The 19058-nt window shown below is 38.7% G+C and overlaps 1 protein-coding gene across 2 annotated transcripts in view; it reads left to right on the top strand.

Moving 5' to 3' along the window:
• tnfrsf11a (tumor necrosis factor receptor superfamily, member 11a, NFKB activator) overlaps positions 1-19058 on the top strand; it is a 77556-nt gene that overhangs the window by 44585 nt on the left and 13913 nt on the right. For both annotated transcript variants that reach the window (XM_039753336.1, XM_039753334.1), the window contains exons 2-4: positions 6931-7012; positions 9885-10010; positions 18884-19018. In XM_039753336.1, coding sequence (XP_039609270.1) covers positions 6931-7012; positions 9885-10010; positions 18884-19018 — 343 coding nt within the window. The remainder of the gene's footprint in view (positions 1-6930; positions 7013-9884; positions 10011-18883; positions 19019-19058) is intronic.

The following is a 19058-nucleotide window of genomic DNA, read 5'->3' as shown; positions in this document are numbered from 1 at the left end:
CTGCACTTTGTTGCTTGAATCAACATACAGGATGTTACCCTTATGAATTGTGGTTCCTCTCCACTTTAGATGAAGTCACATTATTATCACATTATCCATAACAGATGTTAATGCACGTCATTACTGGTGGTTATAAATCTTACATTGTGTAAACACTCTCCTCTAGAATGTGTGTTATAGGTTATCCAGTCCATTAATTCTTACTTTCTCTGAACTTGCTTTTTCCAGTGCTGGAATGCTGGGAGCTGTGGCTTATCTGCTTAGCAAATTGTTTATATGAAAAAAAATATTAGCCTTGATCTATTGATCATCATCTGACAGACATGTTGTGTGGATGCTGAAGAATGCCTATAAGCTCTTTATGTAGAATGTTGAAGAGATCCTGTGCTCTTTAACTGTGTTGCTCAATGCCTGGCTCAATAATGTCAGCCTGCTTTTCCTATTGCAAGGTAAAGGGGAGCTTCAGATGTTATAGATTCAGTGGGATGTCAGTCCTTCTCAGGGTACATTAGCACACACAGGCTAATTCAGCATACAGCAAGATTTTGGACTGCATAATAAAATCTGAGATTCAAAAGAAAATAAACAGTACATTAATGTCTTGCTAAAGTATACAAAATGCTGCTTGTGGTAAAAATAAAGAGTTCTATAAAATCAAGTTCATCCACTATTTACAATCTTCTTAAACATCTGCTGGGATAACATATCTACTGCATTTATTAAATGAGCATTTTCCTGATCAGTATCTACTCAATTTGAACGCAACTAGCCCAAACCTGCAAAAATACAAGTAACAGTGACAAGCAAAGAAGAAGGGACCAACAAGTGATGGAATAGCACAGCATTGACCCCATTATGGAAAAGAGAGAGAGGTAAGGAGCACACGCTGATACAGCGCATTGCCGCACCCACCACATAACGAACCAACTCAGGATCCCAGTGGGTGACACTCCAGCACCACACTAGTTCAGATGGAATGGAACCAGTGTGAGTTTTTTTTTATTGCAGCTGGAATGCCAATCCTGCCACCAACACCCAGGTTTTTCCCAGCAGGTTAGAGGGCCTACTTGCAGGGCTGAATGCAGATTAACGTCATACCCAGGACGGAGCAATTGCATGTTCAGGGCTTTGCTCAAGGGCCCAAATGGAGTAGAGTCACTTTTGGCATTTTCGAAACGGCAACCTTCCGATTACCAGTGCAAATCCCTAGCCTCAGAGCCACCACTCCACCAATTATGGAGAAGAAGAGGTAAAAATTAGGATTGTGGTCAAGACTTTGGTGCATTTGTGCTCAAACCACCTGTGCCACATGCATCCATTAATCAATGTAAGGGCTAGATGCCGTTTTGAGCCTTTCCACTGAAAACTCTAAAAGAAACAGATTAAGAAAGGAAGACTTCTAGACAGAAAAAGGAAAAGAATCAGGAGATATCGAGCGAGAGGCATGGGCAGTTTTTTCAGCAATTGCCCCTATTGCATATAGCTTCTTTTAGACAACACATAAATGAAGTGAAGAAAAGTCATAAAATAGTAAAATGTGGGGAAGCAAAGGGATGCTAATAGAGAGTATAGAAGTATGAAAATCAGACACCCCAGCCAAAAACTAAACACTGAAGGATGGTCCTAAAATATAAGCATACATGTTCATAGTGTATTGGGGGAGCAAAAGTAACAATTTGGTCATGTGACAATCCCCAAGCATACCATTTACATGGGGTAACATATAATCATTGGGCAACTTTAAATAGACTTTGTTAATAGTTCGGATTCCTTGAAACCAATAGGATATTTTTAAGACAAAATTCCATTACATTAAAGGAGTGGAAGAAAAATCTCTGAGCGACACTGACTTACTTGATAGTAGGTGATATGATACCTTACAAAGCATTGCATATAGTATAGACACTGGTTTGCAACCAGGTGGACAGAGTAAGTGAGAAACTATGCAAAGGATTATAAGCAAGAGCAGATGAAGGGATAGAAAAGGAAGATTTTAGAGTCTGAAATGTTCAAAGGCCTGACTACTAAAATTTTGGTATTGAGCGAATGCAAAATCAAGAGGCACCAGAGAGTTTACTAACTTCCTTTAACCAAATTTTAACAGTACACATAATGGCAATGTTAAAATCAGAATACAAGCTAAAGTTAAAAGCATGTAAATCATTACTTTGAATAGTATTAGGCTGACACATCTTTCTTGGGAAATAGATGTGTACCCATCCATAAATGTTCTGTTTTATTTATGGCTCTATTCATTCATTCATTTATGTATTCCCCTGCAGAAATTATATGATGATACAACAATAATGAGGTGTGTCAGGCGAAGGCAGGGAGATGAGGGCACAACCTTGGTGGAGAACTTTGCTTGGGTGGTGCAAATAAAACTACCTTAAGCTCAGCATTGACAAGACAAAGGAGATGGTGGTGGACTTTATGAGTTCCAAGGCTGCTCTGCATGAAGACCTACAAGTTCCTGATGAGTAAATAGGCACCATGCTGGAGTGGATCCCTGTTACAAATGTTCTACTTACAGTATTTGTTTCAGTTGGTATAATTTTGTGGATGTCTACCGAAGAAACAGCTTTAGCACAAGTGAGTTCAGCAAACCCAGTAGACAAATAAGGAAGTCAGGCTCAATTCTGGGAGTCAGTATGGACACGATATAGCCAGCAGTTTAGAGAAAGACAATTCAAAAACTAATGGCCTTCATGGGAAATGACGCTCACCCTATTACATACCAGTCTGGCTAACAGAGTCGTCCAAGTGCATTGCATTCAGATCTCTATATGAGGCTGTGTCTTCTAACAGCCCATTTCACTTTATAATAAATCTCCTTGCTGCGTGGATGATGTGAATCTTTATGCAGTTTAATATTTTTATGAGTTGCGGTGGGCTGGCATCCTGCCCGGGGTTTGTTTTCTGCCTTGTTGGCTGGTATTGGCTCTAGCAGACCCCCCGTGACCCTGTAGTTAGGATATAGCGGGTTGGATAATGGATGGATGGATATTTTTATAAGTATACAATTTTGAGTACTGTAGCCTTTTCTTTTAATTTAATTGCTTCTGGTCTCTCACATACGTTATTCTCTACATGCCTATCTCCATTGCTGCATCATATCAGTTGGCTGATCAATGATTTAGCATAGTGGTGGAGTGCTATTACAAAATCCTATTTCCAAGAAGAAGCAGGAAGTAACACTCAATACAAATAATTAAACAAGACTCCTAAAAGAGCACAGAAAGCATGACAAGTGAATACTTAAGAGAGATTAGGAATTCAGGGTTTTTATAAAAACTGCATTATGAAAAAAAAAAGAAGAAGAACAGCAGTGAGGAGGGTGTTTAGCAATTGTGCAGTTAAAATGAAGTTCACGGAAGGTTTGGAACTGACTTCCCATCTCCTCTTCAGCCAAAGAAAGGCAAAGGATTTGTGCAAAGTTTTCCATCAGATGGTTTAAATTGTACTGGGCATTGAAACTGAGATGATCATTTGTTTGTATGGATGGGAAAAAATGAGTCACAAATATGCTTATGTGATTAGGCTGTCATCACTGGACTTGTCATCTCTGTCAGAGTAATAATTTATGGTAAGAAGTTAGCTTGGTGTGCCAGGGCTTATTTTTAGGGCCCAGTCCATAAAGTACAGAGCCAATACTGGTTTTGTATTGTTTTTAATTAGACACAGAAACAGACCATCCTTTATTTTCTTAGTGGTTTTAACATTTTTCCACTTTTTTATACCAACCCTCTATTTATGCTACCCTGCCAAATACTAAAAATTGTTCTGATCAGTTGTCAGATTGCATTTTCTCCAACAGTTTTCCCTTTCTATTCTATGGCACTAAAAATACAAACCTCACTACCAAGTGCTTAGTATTCACACACACCACAAACAATGGTGGGAATTGGGAAATGTATTTAGGACCATAGAGTTGATGAAATCTGGAACAGACCATTGAGTCATGTAGTTGAAGAAGATACCTTGGCAACCTTTAGGAAGAATCTGGATGAAATGTTGGGACACCTTAGCTATTATCTGAAGGAAACACTTTAGTTAAGGTACTGAAAAATATACTTATTACTCATATACTGTTAAGTAAGAAAGGTTTTTATTAGTCTTAACACACAGTATCACTAAAGTGGTTATTCATTTTTGTGCAATGTGGTCTACTGAAATAACTTTGATTTTGGAATGGCCAGAGGGGGCTTAAGTGAGACATATTTGTCTTGATATTGCATACTTTATTATAAGATCTGTGACTCCTTCATATTTACAAGTACAGTATATTATTTCAGTTTTCTAATGATTACAACTTGTAGGTAGAAACAGTCACTGAATCTACTGGTGTGAGTGCCAATAGTCCTGGCCATGTCGTGTTCGCAACAAGAGATGAGTGAGAAAAACATCTGTGCGGGATTCTTGAGGAGTTTAATTAAAGTGTGTGCCTTTCTATGACAACAAATATTGTGTATAAACTGAATGGAAGGCAACACAGTACTGGTAATATGCTGTGTTAGTTCACCATCATCTGTAGTGCTTTACATTTATGAGCAGAGCAAGAGGTGAAATACCAGGATGTGACACAGCCAGTGAGGATGGACTCTACTGTGCACCTATAGAAGTTAGTAAGAACAGATTGAAAAATAGAAGCTGTCTTTAGATGTCTGAAGAAGTAAAGGGGTCAATGAGACTTTTTGACGAGAGTCGAAATGTGTTATGCCCTCCTGAGTTTGTCACTCCAAAAAATGTAAAGATACTCACTCTTTCAACAACATCCCCTCTGGTGAAGATGGTAGTGAGGACTTGTTCCTTGGTTTTGCTGACTTTAAGGGTGAGCATGTTGTCCTTGCACCAGTGAGTCATCAGATTGTCTGCATTGCTAAAAGAGAATGTGAGGTTTTATCCTGAACTGCTGTTCATGTAAATTACTGGTCATCCTAAAGATAGAAATCTGAAACTGCCTCACATAAGAGGAAGAAGTGATGTACAAATGGAAAAGTTACACTATGTCTTGAAAATCTCACTACCAGTATCATGTCTGAAACGTTCTGCTGCCTCTTACGCCTCTCTTGCTCAATTGGTTTAGTTGATTGGTCAAATTTTTTTTTTTTTTGTAAAAATTATAGAATTTTACATATACACTTAAGATTAATCCCCTTGAGATTAATAAAGTATCTATCTATCTTTATTTATTTAAGATGCCTATCACAAATAATTAGTGGAGATCTGTGGGCTTTTTAAACAGATGGAAGAAATGTGAGAATCTATATATATAATTCACTAAGGCAAGGCACCCATGGAAAACACGCCGGTAGGGGCGTGGATTCACTAAGCCGCTGACAAGTAAGACACCTATGGCGCACGCAGGAAGGAGTCACACCCACCAACTCCAAGAAGTAAGCAGTCTTTAAAAAACGAGTTTTCGGTTACGACGCTTGCGACCGCGTGCACCATAATAAACTGTTTTACACGCTACATACAGCAATTTGCATCCGCGACAAACATGCGTCTTCTGAGATGCTCCTGCAGGAACACGGAAAGTCTACGTGAGTCACAGGTGCATCTGGACTGTGCAAAGACGACAACAACTCAAGTGACAAGTTGGAGGTGGGCACATGAGCGAGGTCGGTCCGCCATTTTTCAGTCACGGACAATTGTGTGTTGGTTCGTTCCGTGCATTGTTACAATGTTGCTTTTCTTGCTGATTTATTACATTACCGATTTTTTAAATGTTAATTTTCTCCTGTGCTTAAAATCGTTAAAAACTGGCCTGATTATGCGGCGTATGGTACGCCGCGGGTTGGCTAGTTTAAAATACAAGAATGACTTTCATTAAGTTAAAAACCAGAAACAATCTGAGCGCCTGAGCTGAAATCACTCCTGACTGCCAAGTATACATTGCAAATGATCTTTCAGGATCTTAAATAGTCAGTGGATGACTTTTTATTATTGTTTACTAAAGGTTAAATATAATCACTTTTGCTGTTATTGTTAATATGATACTTCCTTAAGCCTTTTGTACATCATGTGCAGTAGTTGAAATGTCTATAGTAAATGTTACTTGCATGACACAACTCTTTCATTTATCTCTGTATAAGATTGTGGCTTGACCAAGAAGTAATGAAGTCTCCTACTGTACACAATACATGATGTGCCAAAACTGCAGCAATACAGCAATGAAGTTCTCCCACACACGCCCCACTCAGTAGACATCCAGCCTTCCACTTGTGCAATTGAGGATGTCTGGAAATTGGTGACTATCATGGCAGTGCTGAATGCAAACTTTGCTGCTCAATATTAATTAATTAAACACATTAACATCATAATACAGCAATCAGTTAAAGATTTTACAATAGGATATTAAATGCTACCACTTTAAGAGTATGTGCAGTTAACACAATATCAGATTAGGGGGTCATTATTATTAAGTGTGATCTCTAAAGTGTCAAAGTCTTGCCATGACTTTTTCCTTATAAATAATCATTTATTTATGTTAAATTTATTTATGTTTAAAAGAACTAACAAAATAATTACTGCAAAAGCTGAAACTCACAAGGCATGCTGATTGCTCATTATTTTATATACAAAAATGTACAATGAGTTTTAAAGCAAATGTGATCTTTGATGGAACAGCATATGTACATGGATAAGAGAGATACAGTATGTTTAGTGCTCCCAGAATGTCATGAATATAATGAAATGAGAATGAATAGGTTCATAATATTGTTCATGTTGATGATTCTCACTCATCAGATAATGTAAATACATCCCACTGTCCAATATACAGAATACAGATGCAGGGTGCATAGACAGGAAAGTACATCACTGCTGTAAATATGGCATTTCTTTGCTGTAAACATGTTGCTCTAATCCCTGAAAAATTAACACAGTCGTAAGTGAGACCAATACTATTTTTGTTTTACTATGCAGGCAATCCCTTTACAACAAACCCAGAAATGTGATCACACACAGTATGAAAAATATGGAAAATGCTGTAGCAAATGCAAAAAAGGTAATGTTGCTTTTCCTTCTTTTTACAGTATTTGCAATATCAGCATTCTTTAAAAAAATTTGTTTTGTTCCTCATGCTTTGGCATGTTGGCAGATAATGCTATGTGAAGCCCATTTTAACCTGTTTCTGTATTAATAACATGCATGGCACACAAATGCAAAAGACTTTTGAGTGTTTCATTTTCAACATTTTCTGTGAAAGTGTTCGACCTTCTTAAGTTCTAAGAAGCATACCTTCATATTCGTATATGGATCATAGACCAAGACTATATGTGTCTCCATGTGCAATACAAACCCTGTGACTTACTCCACATAGCTACAACACGTTTATAATGTTTGAAGCCTAAATTCAAACTAGTGTGTGCAATTTGTGAACTGTGTACTGTGTATGCAAACACTCTATGGCTTATTTATCGTTGTATACTGTAATTATCTAAAAATATCTGTTACGGAAATCTAGAAATTGTACTAATTCACATTGTTTGCTACTGTAAATGCTGTGCAGGATTGATGGCTACAGGAAAAACTAATATTCTTTTGAACTGACCATATTTGGATAATTTGCAGAAAATGTCCAACATATCCATCTTACTTAGTGTGTTTCAAAAACAAGCCCTATGAGTGAATAATCCCTTCCATCCATGTTGTCCAAGGAGACATTTTCATAGGCTGGATCCATTTTTCCTCTTACTTTTCCTAATCTTCTCCCTCACATTTCTAAATATCTCTTTATAATAGCAGAGTAGACTGATGATTTCAAAGCCATTTTTTTCTAATGGGAGTTGTTTTCTCCTAGGCACCTTAAGGTTGATAAAAAATGCCAAAGAGAGGAACAGAATCTGATTTGCTTTAATCTTTTCTTTATGACGACATACTAATTAGCCTGTTCTACGGAGAGTTGTGTGAGACATGCTTATGTATTTAAAATCATGTAGTATCTTTCAGTATCCTCAGGAATATTTTTAGGCCCATGTCTTTAATGAAACTTGCTTATTTGATTATAGAGTCACACGGAGCTTGTGAGTATATTTGTAGCATCTATACTGGGTGTAACAAAGAAGACAATGAATTGGAAGAGATGACAGATCATGGGCAAGGTTAACTGAATCACACACCCATAATCACTCACACTGGTCCAGTTTAGAGACTGTAATCAACCAAGCACATTCATCTTTGGGATGTGCAAGTAACCCAGAGGCACATGGGGAATATGCCAACTCCACACAAAACATGATCAAGTGAGGATTTAGCATCACTTGCCATAGATGTCACACAGATGCTGTATAAAAAACTGCTTTCCTTTTATAGAAAAGCACCAAAGAAAACAAAGCCAATATATATGTCACAGTGCTAACAAAAGGCTAGAGAAACAGAAAGAAAAAAACAAAATGTATGCACCTAACCCACACAAATGCAGTTGGACTTCCACTTCTTTCTTGTCTTGCGTTAATCTGGACTTTTTCTCTTGAACAGTAATGTTCCTGTTTCAAGCATGATAACTTTTTAAACTCCTCAACCTCAAGATTTGCAACTCTTTATTACTGATAAACACTTGGCCATTCATCTGATTTCTTCAAAAGATTTCAAAATACCCCAAATTGAGAGGGATGGAGTAACAGTAAATAAAACAATACGAATAAATAAATGGAAAACAACCCTTCTGCCTACATCTGTTACTATCCAGGTCCTGTCTTCTAATGCATTCCACCATCTGAGTTCTTTGCAAAGCTCAAAGATGTTCCTGCAGCTCAATGTCCCACCTCACACTTAAGGGACCATGTGCTACCCATATAATATCTACTCATGACTTACAAGACAGGGTACATAGCCGCTTGTTCCAACTCTTAACGTACTATAAAAGGCTCCCTAGTGGGTTGGCACCCTGCCCAGGATTGGTTCCTGCCTTGTGCCCTGTGTTGGCTGGGATTGGCTCCAGCAGACCCCCGTGACCCTGTATTCGGATTCAGCGGGTTGGAAAATGGATGGATGGAAAAGACCCCCTTGCCCATTTTCTATTTCCATCACCCTAGAAATAATGGACACTTTCCTCCTTAATAAGGGTTGTCCCCTTAGTTGTGTCATCTTTCTTGCCTTAACACCATGACAAATGTCAGTGGCAGAACCTATTTTTTCCTTTATAAACAGAACCTCATGCACTTATGCTTTTGTTCTGTAATGCCTACTTATTCTTGCCATCTAGTACCCAACCAAGAACCCATATACAGTCTATACTTTTAGAAAAGGAAGGGGTATTCATTAGAACATGCTTTAGTTATTGATTTTTTCAGTTTTTCTGGGTAAATAGGATGGCGACAGACGGCACAAGACAGGGGAATTTGTCTGACCCAAGATTGTGAAAGGGCTCTTTTCTCTTGTAAACAATGTCTGTCTGATTCACACACAAACTTATGTATTGCTCTTTTTTCTGTTACTATTCTAAAGGCAAAACACCCAAACAGGTTACCAGTGGTAAAAAAATAAATTTAGAAAAAATTAGCCCAACAAAATTTAATTAAGGTATTAAGGCACAGATAAATTTTAAGATCCTCTGAGTTACTGAGTACTTTGTGCACAACCATGTACAAAGCAAGTTTATAGGAACATCTGAGTCTCCGCTACCAAAATCAGAACAGACTGAAAAAATGAAATGTAAATCTAGCTGAATCTGAAGTTAATTTTTTGAAGAAGCTTTCCTCTTTCTGTTCTAAATATTACCAGATGACATAAACATGAACATAGCAAATTAACAATTTAGAAGTAATTTATTTAAACAAACTCATTTTAGGGTTAGGATTTTATTGCTGCTGAACTATTCATTTGTGGAGATGGTGGATACTGTTCACCTTTAAAATTACTGTTATTTGTCACTGCAGGAGAGTATATGACGAGCTGGTGCACAGAAACCTCTGAAACAAAGTGCCTACCATGTGGATTACATGAGTACCAGGATGACTGGAACACAGAAGCAGCCTGCATACCACAGATATTCTGTGATAAAGGTTGGTGTCTAAATACCTGCAATGTAAAACAGTCAGTGCCAGGAAAATGAACACTAATGTCAATTGTTTCACTATCCATTAATTGTACTCATCAAAGGAAAGCAGATGATATTCAAACAGAGATTGCTCACCGTGTAAGGATATTAAAGAGGTGACATGTATGGTATGCTTCCTTATTTCAGTCCTGTTGCCCACACTGGCTGTGAGTTTTTATTCATAATCAGTTAATCATTCTTACTTTGTATTAGTCTCATTAATTAGTGAGCAGTCTTTGCAATTCCTTTTACATTTCCTTTCCTTTTCCTTTAAATTTGCCCTTTTTTGTTTGCTCCAATAATTGTATCCAAATGTTGGAAATACTGAATGCCAAAGTTAAGTAGTTACTTCAATGCCATATTCACTTCTCTGGTCATTTGTAAGAAGCATTTATCAAAGGCAGAGAAGTAAATGTGAGACTGAAGGAATTGCCTGCCTTTAGACTCTGCAGAAATCGGTGAATATAAAAGATTTCTTGGAAAATAATGGCAAGCCAGATAAGTAAACAACTATTTGGAATTAAAAACTTGTGGCCATGGGATCACCAGGACTGAACTTGAAAATCACTGTCTAAAAATATAAGGTAAGAATTTTAATTGGATTACAATTACTGATTGTTCATATTGAACCAGATGATACTTTGTGCTCAATGCAACAACACCATAATTTGAACCCTTTTCTTTGGAAATAAGATATGCATTTTTCTGGTTTTTTTCTCACATTTTCAAACACGGGCGGCACGGTGGCGCAGTGGGTAGCGCTGCTCCCTCGCAGTTAGAGCACCTGGGTTCGCTTCCTTCCTGTGTGGAGTTTTAATGTTCTCCCTGTGTCTGTGTGGGTTTCCTCCGGATGCTCCGGTTTCCTCCCACAGTCCAAAGACGTGCAGGTTAGGTGCATTGGTGATCCTAAATTGTGCTTTGTATGTGTGTGTGTGTGTGTGGGCGCACCCTGCAGTGGGCTGGCGCCCTGCCCAGGGTTTGTTTCCTGCCAAGTGCCCTGTGTGGGCTGGTATTGGCTCCAGCAGACCCCGGTGACCCTGTGGTTAGGATATAGTGGATTGGATAATGGATGGATGGATTTTCAAACACCTTTCCTCTTAGGCATTGTGGAACAAAATACACAAATGATTATATACTCCCTTGGCATTTGCTAGGCACCTAATAATGAATCATATATGTCTCTGTACCCAGTGAAAGTGGATTTTATTCTATCAGTCTTACAGTAATTTTACGGTGCTCTACAAAGGTTTTCATTAAAGTGCAAAATCCACACAAAGATATCTTTAACAATAACCTGCGGGCTTTATTTGACCACTTTTCAAAAAAAAAAACCAGTGATTGTGAACACTAATTGGAAAAACTGAAAATATGAAGCATTTAAAGGAGGAGTCACTATATGTAGCACTTCTGCTTTTTTCTAATTCTTTAACAAATTAATCAGTTGACCTATTTAGCTGTCAGGAGAGACGGCTTGTGACTGTATACCACGTGTATTAATAGGAGCAGATTAATCATTCAACATGTGGTGTGCTCCGTTAAAGTGTTACAAGAAGCCTTAGTCTTCCTAAAAGTCATTTGAGTACTTCACTACAAAGAGAAAGGAACTAGACTTTGAAGAAAAAAAAAAAGAATAGGAGCAGACTGTATGGCCAGAGAAGTGTTTACTACAGCTGGATATCTGCAGATTATTAAGTCATTTATATTTCTTTTTTTATATCATTAACTCAGCTATCTGAAAATGGGCACTCCAGAATTCTGGAAAACCATAGACTATTAGTTTTCATGTCACCTGCCAAGTTCAAGTTAATTGTGACACGTGAAGTGCTTTTAGTGGCATTTCTGACCAGCACACAACATGTTGCTACTCAGCAGCACCATGGGAGGCTGATCCTGAAACAACTGAGGCCTCTTGTTTACAGACCACCTCATTTCCCACTCTTTCCCATTTCCCATATTCTGCATGCTCCGCAGGGTCTACTCCCACTTGAACATGTTCATGATAATGTTCTTTGATTTGTCTAGTGCCTTTAACACTAAAAATCTTACTGCAGAGGAAGTAAATGCTATGGATTACTGGCAATCTAAATGACAGGTGACATCCTTTGAGGACTCAAGAGTGTGTGTCAGAGAAGGAGGTCAGCAAGAGCTCCCCTTTCTCAATGTAACCTGTTCTAAGTACAAATACAAATTATGTAGTTCCACATTAGGCTACATTGAGAATGGAAATGACTAGGAATATAGAAAGGTAATGGAGGACTTTGTCATGGGGTACAATTACAACAACCAATCAATACCAAGACAAAGAAGTTAGCGGTAGGCTTCTGAAATGCCAGGTAGCAACTGATATGAGTTACCACAATGGGGAGTTGGTGGAGGTACAAACCTATAAATAACTGAGGTGACATCTGAACTATAGACTGGACAAACAACACCAAACCGCTGCACAAAAAAGGCCCATAGCTGGCACCTGTATCTGAGAATGCCTTTAATATGTCCAACAGACTGCTGGGGACCTTGTACCAGTCCATAGTGGCTAGAATATTCCTCTACACCTGAATAAGCCAAGTGGGAAGGTCATGAAGTTGAAGGGTGGGAGCATGCAATGATAGCATGGTGCTGCACCCACCACACTACGAACCACCTGGAATGGTTATGACTGATTCTAAATTCATGTATGTGATTGTCAGAAAAAAAGATTATGGCACAACTAGAGGTCATTTTGAATAATGCTGCCCCCCACCTCTCCGTGATTTGTTTTTTGGAGTTCCTTAAGCACTTATGTGAAAGAAAGAATGAAATGCGGGCTAAGAAGTACTATAGGGACAGCTTTTTTTTTTTTTTGGTCATAGCAGTCAGACTGTATAATGGTCCCTCCCATGGTGCTCATCTTCATCGTAGCCAGTTATAAAGCACATTGGCACAGGAACTCTACACACACTGGTTGTGTTGTGTGCACACTTCTGGATTGTGCAGTTATGTCCTAGTTTTACTTTGTTTTTACTGTTTTGCACTATGACTATCTAACTGTCTATCTAAAAACAGTGCATGCCACCTCAATGTTCACCCTCTACACACCACACTAAATTTCTTTGTTCATTCTATTTACAGAATAAGGGAATATCAACATATAAGGCTGAAAAACTCAAATAATAGTCCAACATTCACTAAATAAACCATAGCTTCACTGCTTTCTTCCAATGCATTTCTGCTGCCCTCTAGTAGTCTGGGGGCTATAATGGAGCTTTTTTTGTCAAAAAAAGGTCTTCACCATTCTGAAAGACTCTCCTAGTTGATATGGTCAGTCTCATTTAGTAACTTCAGTCCAATCTGGCTAGTTAACAGGACTGTTCTCTCATTGTTTTTGCACTATAAGCCTTTTATGGTATTGTCCTTAAAGGTCCTAGGGACCATCCATGCTGCCTGCTCAATCGCCTCTGCTCTCAGGTCCCTCACTCCTCACCAACAGCTGGGTAGTTTGTCCACTGGCATCCTGCTTCCAGGCTCCTTATCTTGTGCAGACTGGCACATTTACTCAGCTCATGAAACAATTACAACAAAAAGTGAATGTAATGTCAGTGCAGCTGAATGTTATTTTATATAATGCATTCTGCTAAAAATTAAAAATTATAATAAAAAGAGTTTTGTGTAGTTTGTGCTGCAAGCAGTATACTACAATGAAGTGACACAAACCAAAATGTAATTTATTTAGAAAATATAGCTCAAATTGAATGATGCAAAATTAATTTAACAACTGAGTCAGATAATTCTTTGAGTGGCAAACCATTAATCCATTCATAAATCCACCCAGTTTAGGATTCTATTTATGTACTGTAGGATCATGAGAAGCCAGAGTAGTAATCGCTAAAAGAAGCCAACAATGTAGATGATAACAGTCCACTTCAGGCACTCAAAGCATATGTTTGGTCTCTGTGTCATACTCTTATGACACAGAGACCAAACATATCTCATAACTTAATTTATAAAGCGTAAGTGAGCTTAGTGAGAACATGCAAACTCTACATAGAGAGGTGCTTGTTAGACATTTATTTAACATGAAGAGATACAGCTACTGAACAATTTACAAGCTGGATAGTAAAAGTAAATACAACAGACAGGCCTGTATTATTATTAAACAATTAACTCCCTCTCATTATAGGGTCAGAGGGAGAAGGAGTTTATTCTAACAATACAATCCATCCATTGCTGAGATCACTCACTTACACAACCATCGGTTAGAGCTGGCAATCAATCTAACACGTCCATCTTTGAGATTTGGAAATGTATTGCAATACCAGTGAGGACACAGGATGAACGTGCAGCTCCATGCTGAAAGTGACTGCCCTGAGAGTCTTGGGTTGATAGGGAGAGTCACTAATCACCATGTCCCCATGCAAACCATTCTTTGCAAAGCATTTGCCATCATGCAACTCATAATTTTTTTCACAGTTTCCTGTTTTTATTTTATCATCTATCCCCCTTCACACCCCAATTAGCTTCTGCCTTTCTTTTACAATGTGAAGGAAGCCTATTGTGGCTTTGGTAAGCTTCCAGCCACTAAAGTGGTTTTCCACTACAGTAAGGCTCTATGCCCAAATCAGCGCTTTCAGAGGCATCTAGTTTGAGTGTGCATTACTTGGTATGGAATAATGCAACAGAGCAAGAAGGTGTTCCCTGTAGCATCTGGGTTTCATTTTGTCTGAGCGTTCATTCAGTGACTAATTCCTGTAAACACATGATCTTCTTTACTGATTAGCCTTCTTATGTTCCTGTGATTGTCTCTTTGTAATTTTAAAACCGACATTAGCCATTTCATAAAGGTGTTGCATTTGTATACCACCTTTAAGAAAAAGGGTGTACGTTGCCTTTGACATTTCATGGGTTATATTAAAGAACTGCTCACAGTGGCCTGTCATGAAAGAGGTGTACAGTGAAACATGTGAGAGACCATTTGTGACATTATGGGTGCAGAGGTTGTTATTGAGTGAATAGCTACTGCATTCTCTTCTGTTTATTTCTATGACTCACTTACTTACTTGCTTGGGTGTGTTTCTTGATTTAAAACATCATTCTAGATTAGCTGTTTTCTGGTTACCCAGCTAATGCATGTGGATGTCACCTGTTAGTTAACTTTGTCTTTGCCTGTCTACTCTGACAACACTGAACACAAAATTGATGTCTGTAAACTAATGGAGAAAAGCTTACTAGCTGTGCTAAAATTTCAATTTACATTATTGTGGTATAGCAGGTCCACAGCAAGTCAAAAAAGGCTACTTTTTAAATAAATATTGTTGCCTTCGCGGCTTAGAGAGGGGGCGTGGTAGTGTGGCCTGAAGCAGTTCCTGGGGGAATTCGTGTTGCGGGCGGCCCTTGCTTAAGTGCACAGGTGAGGAGCTGTCCGCATCCGTATATGTTGCCGGGAGCTGCTAATTGCCACACCTGATCCACATCTCCGAGATACTGTAAACAGAAGCGTGAGGCTAGGCTAAGAAAAGAAAAAGAAAAAACTGACTGAGGTTACAGGAGAAGAAGAAGGCAGGAAACAGTGAGGAGAAAGATAGTGCGACAGTGAGCGAATGTGCTGTCTCTAGAGAGAGAGAGGCAGCTGGACAGTGAGCCCTCGTGGGGTGTTTGGCCGGCACCCTGGAAGCAGTCGGTAGTGGTCGCTCCAGCTGAGCGTTAGTGAGGAGCGAGAGTGACCAGAAGGAGGATGTCTCGCTGCATAAGGTCAAGAAGGCAACAAGAGTCGGGACTTGGGATAAGAAAGCCCCAGCGTGAGCGACCTGGTCGCTGGGGAGCCCAAGTCACAGTCTGGTGAAGCCCACTGGAGCCATGGATCGGAAAGGTGAACAGACCAGCAGGAGAAGGCAGAAGGAAGGTCAGCTGCTGGTAGGGTGGCTCTCCTGGTGCATAACCTGGACGGGAGAAGCAGGGGAGTCACCAGTAGAAAGGCAACAAGCTTTGTTTTAATAGACTGCTTCCAGCTGTTGTTTTAACCTCGGTTTTAAAAGGATTTTTCTATTGGATTTTAACTTCCACCCTTTCACTTGTTTTTATGGGTTATTTATTTAATGACTTATTTTTAAAGCACTGCACTATTTATTTGAACACTATTTTGTTTTGTTGATTTCTAAAATAAAAGCACTTTGCACTTTTTGCACCATCCCCTTGCTTTGTTGTGCCTCATGTCCAGCTCATCGGTGACATTATCGACGGTGTCGGGTTTAAGAGCTCCCAGAAGCCGGTTGGGAGCATGGAGTGGAACCCGCATCATCACAATTATTTTCTTCATAACATAACATTTTCAGAATATTTATTTCAGAATATCAGGGGCCCAGCGCTTATCCTACCAGCAATGGGCACAAAGCAGGAAACTGCAGGACTTCACAAGTCCATCACAGGGCACAGTCAGCTACACAGGGACCAGATTTGCAACCAGTGATCAAACTATTATGCGTGCAAGGAAACAAATCCCAAAACAGGCACTGAGAGAACATGCAGACACCTCCCAGATAATTTGTAGGATTTAAATCCATGAGGTATAAAGCCTCACTGTGACTGAAACTTCTTTCTTTTTTAGTCATTCTGGTGTGTGTTCAGACCATATTGTGTGTGTGATGAATAGTACCTGTTTAGCTATCTATTTATGTTTTTATTTAATGAGCTTCTGTTAAAAGCCACATTTCCCCATGGGGACAAATACAGTTCTATCTATCCACTATACCACCTTTATTTTATTTATGTAAAGCAAAATCAAATTCAAAGTACATTTCAGTTCATTTGTTACAACCACAGTCTGTCTGATTCACATACTTTAAATTTCCATCCTGATTTTCTCTTCTCTTTCTATTGAGCCAGTTACAGACAAATATCATTTGGAAAGAATTGGGGTACCAACCAGATAACCCCTTTTATTGCCAGAAAAGCAAAACAATTTATGTCAGAGGTATAATAAAAGAACACACTGTGCACTCAGACAGGCTCAGAGAGATATGGGCCAAAACCTGAATTCCCAGAGCAGTATAAACATGGCATAGAAGGACTATGCCAACTCTACACATATTGTGGCTGGTTTGAGAACTATGCCTTCCTTACATTACAGTATCACAGGGACACAGATGTAAACTTGTGAAGGGTAGATTTTACACAAATGTTTGAAAGTTGTTCTTCACACAGAGCATTATCTAACGGTAGACATATGGAATAAATTACCAAGTAGTGTAATAGATAGTTGGAATTTGGGGACTTGGAGTTATTTTAGAGAAATTAAATGGAAAAGATTGATGAGTTTCACTTGGGTGAAAAATCTGTTCTCATCAAAACTGTTCTGTTAATATGCAACTGTTGGTATTATTATATGTTCTGAGAGCACCTGTTTGAAACCCAGGGTTCTTTAAGATCTGCAGAAAGGAAGGTGAAGAACAGAGTGTGGAATTTTTAGGCTTTTGAGTCTTAATCTTTGGCTTCTAAGACTCAGGAACTATACATCCCTCATATTATCCTCTGTTCTTTAAATCAGTCTCTGTAAAGCAACCCATCCTCAAATGCATACCTGTTGGGCCGCAATGGCAGCAGGTTTTTGTTTCAACCTAATCTCTTAATTAGAAGCCAATCCTAACTGATAACAGAATTTGTTACTTAGGTGTATAGCTTTCATCTGGTCATTCTTATATTATAGATTGTTTTTCTTTCAAGCATATCATTCAAGTGATGTGTGGCCCAAAGCAGAGTAATAATTCTTAGTCCTTCACTGTATTACTGCTCTATTTCTTTGCAGACATTCTATTAAAATTATGTGGTGACCTGCAGGTTCCTTTTTCCTTTTGCATCTCATTGTTAATTGTCGGCTGGTTAAGAAAACAAGAAGTGATTAAAAACAGGGAGAGCAGTTGTTTAAGACTAAAGAAACAATTAAGAGTTCAAAATTTTAACAAGTAAGTAATATGGGAATTTTTGAGCAGTAATTCCTTCAGCAGCAGTAACTAGATTCTAGTAAAGAAACTGAGTTATGGTCCTCCAGGAAAGAACACGAGGGCAGATGAATACAATGGTAATTTGATTGCCTTTTCTATTAGTGGTACAAAAATAAGATGTTTTACACAAATACTGTCAAAGCTATGGGGTTTAAAGTAGAGTAGTGTGGAAACAGAGAATTATGTGGGTTGGGATAAAATTGATTAAACATAGCATAAAAATGTCTTAATTAGAAGCAGTAATTGGGTTATAATTAAGGCATTTTTTGGAACAAAAAACTACAGTTTCTGTGTCCCACCAGGTCAAAAACGGAGGACCACTGTCATAAAGGCCATGGCATTATCACAAACATGACAGAGTATAAATTCAACAAGAAACCAGGGGTGGAATTGTTACTAGAATTATAACTTTAACTAAAGTATGCCACCATCTTTGTTCTAAGACTATGTGTAGGTTTATTTTGCTGATGCTTTGCTGTTACAGAATTGCAAAAGCGAAGCAGTGTGACACTTTAACTTTTATTTAAAGTGGATTTTCTACCAAAATTCTTGTGTGTCTTGAGGTGTTTTTACCATACGGTACCCAAATGCATCAGCTGGTAGAAAAAAGCATTCGCAATAGGTAGGTGCACATTGAAATCCAAGGGGCTCCCCAAGTGCTGGTCAGGCCTGCAACGTATATTAGGAGGACAGCTTAAACATAAAAGGATTAACGGGTAATGAAAATCTCCAGCTAATGGCTCCAGCTGGAATGGTAAGGATAACCTCCAGCTACACAGAAACCAATGAAAGTTAAGCAAAAAATCTGCCTTATTTCTGTTTTTAAAAGTACAAGGACTCATCTTTTTTTTTTTTTCCAATGTTTCAGAGAAAGGTTATCAGGCATCGGAACCAGAAACAAATACAGCAGCCTTGAAATGTGTGTGCATGCCTGGCTTTCAGTGTTTACGTGTCTACTGCGAGTTCTGTGTGAAGGTGAAAGTGTGCTCCCCTGGATATGGAGGTAAATGTAAAGCCTTGGACGCAACATGTTTTACTTGTAG

Source organism: Polypterus senegalus, chromosome 5, assembly GCF_016835505.1.
Source record: "Polypterus senegalus isolate Bchr_013 chromosome 5, ASM1683550v1, whole genome shotgun sequence".
Taxonomy (NCBI): Eukaryota; Metazoa; Chordata; class Cladistia; order Polypteriformes; family Polypteridae; genus Polypterus; species Polypterus senegalus.
This window is presented reverse-complemented; position numbering and strand designations above follow the sequence as displayed.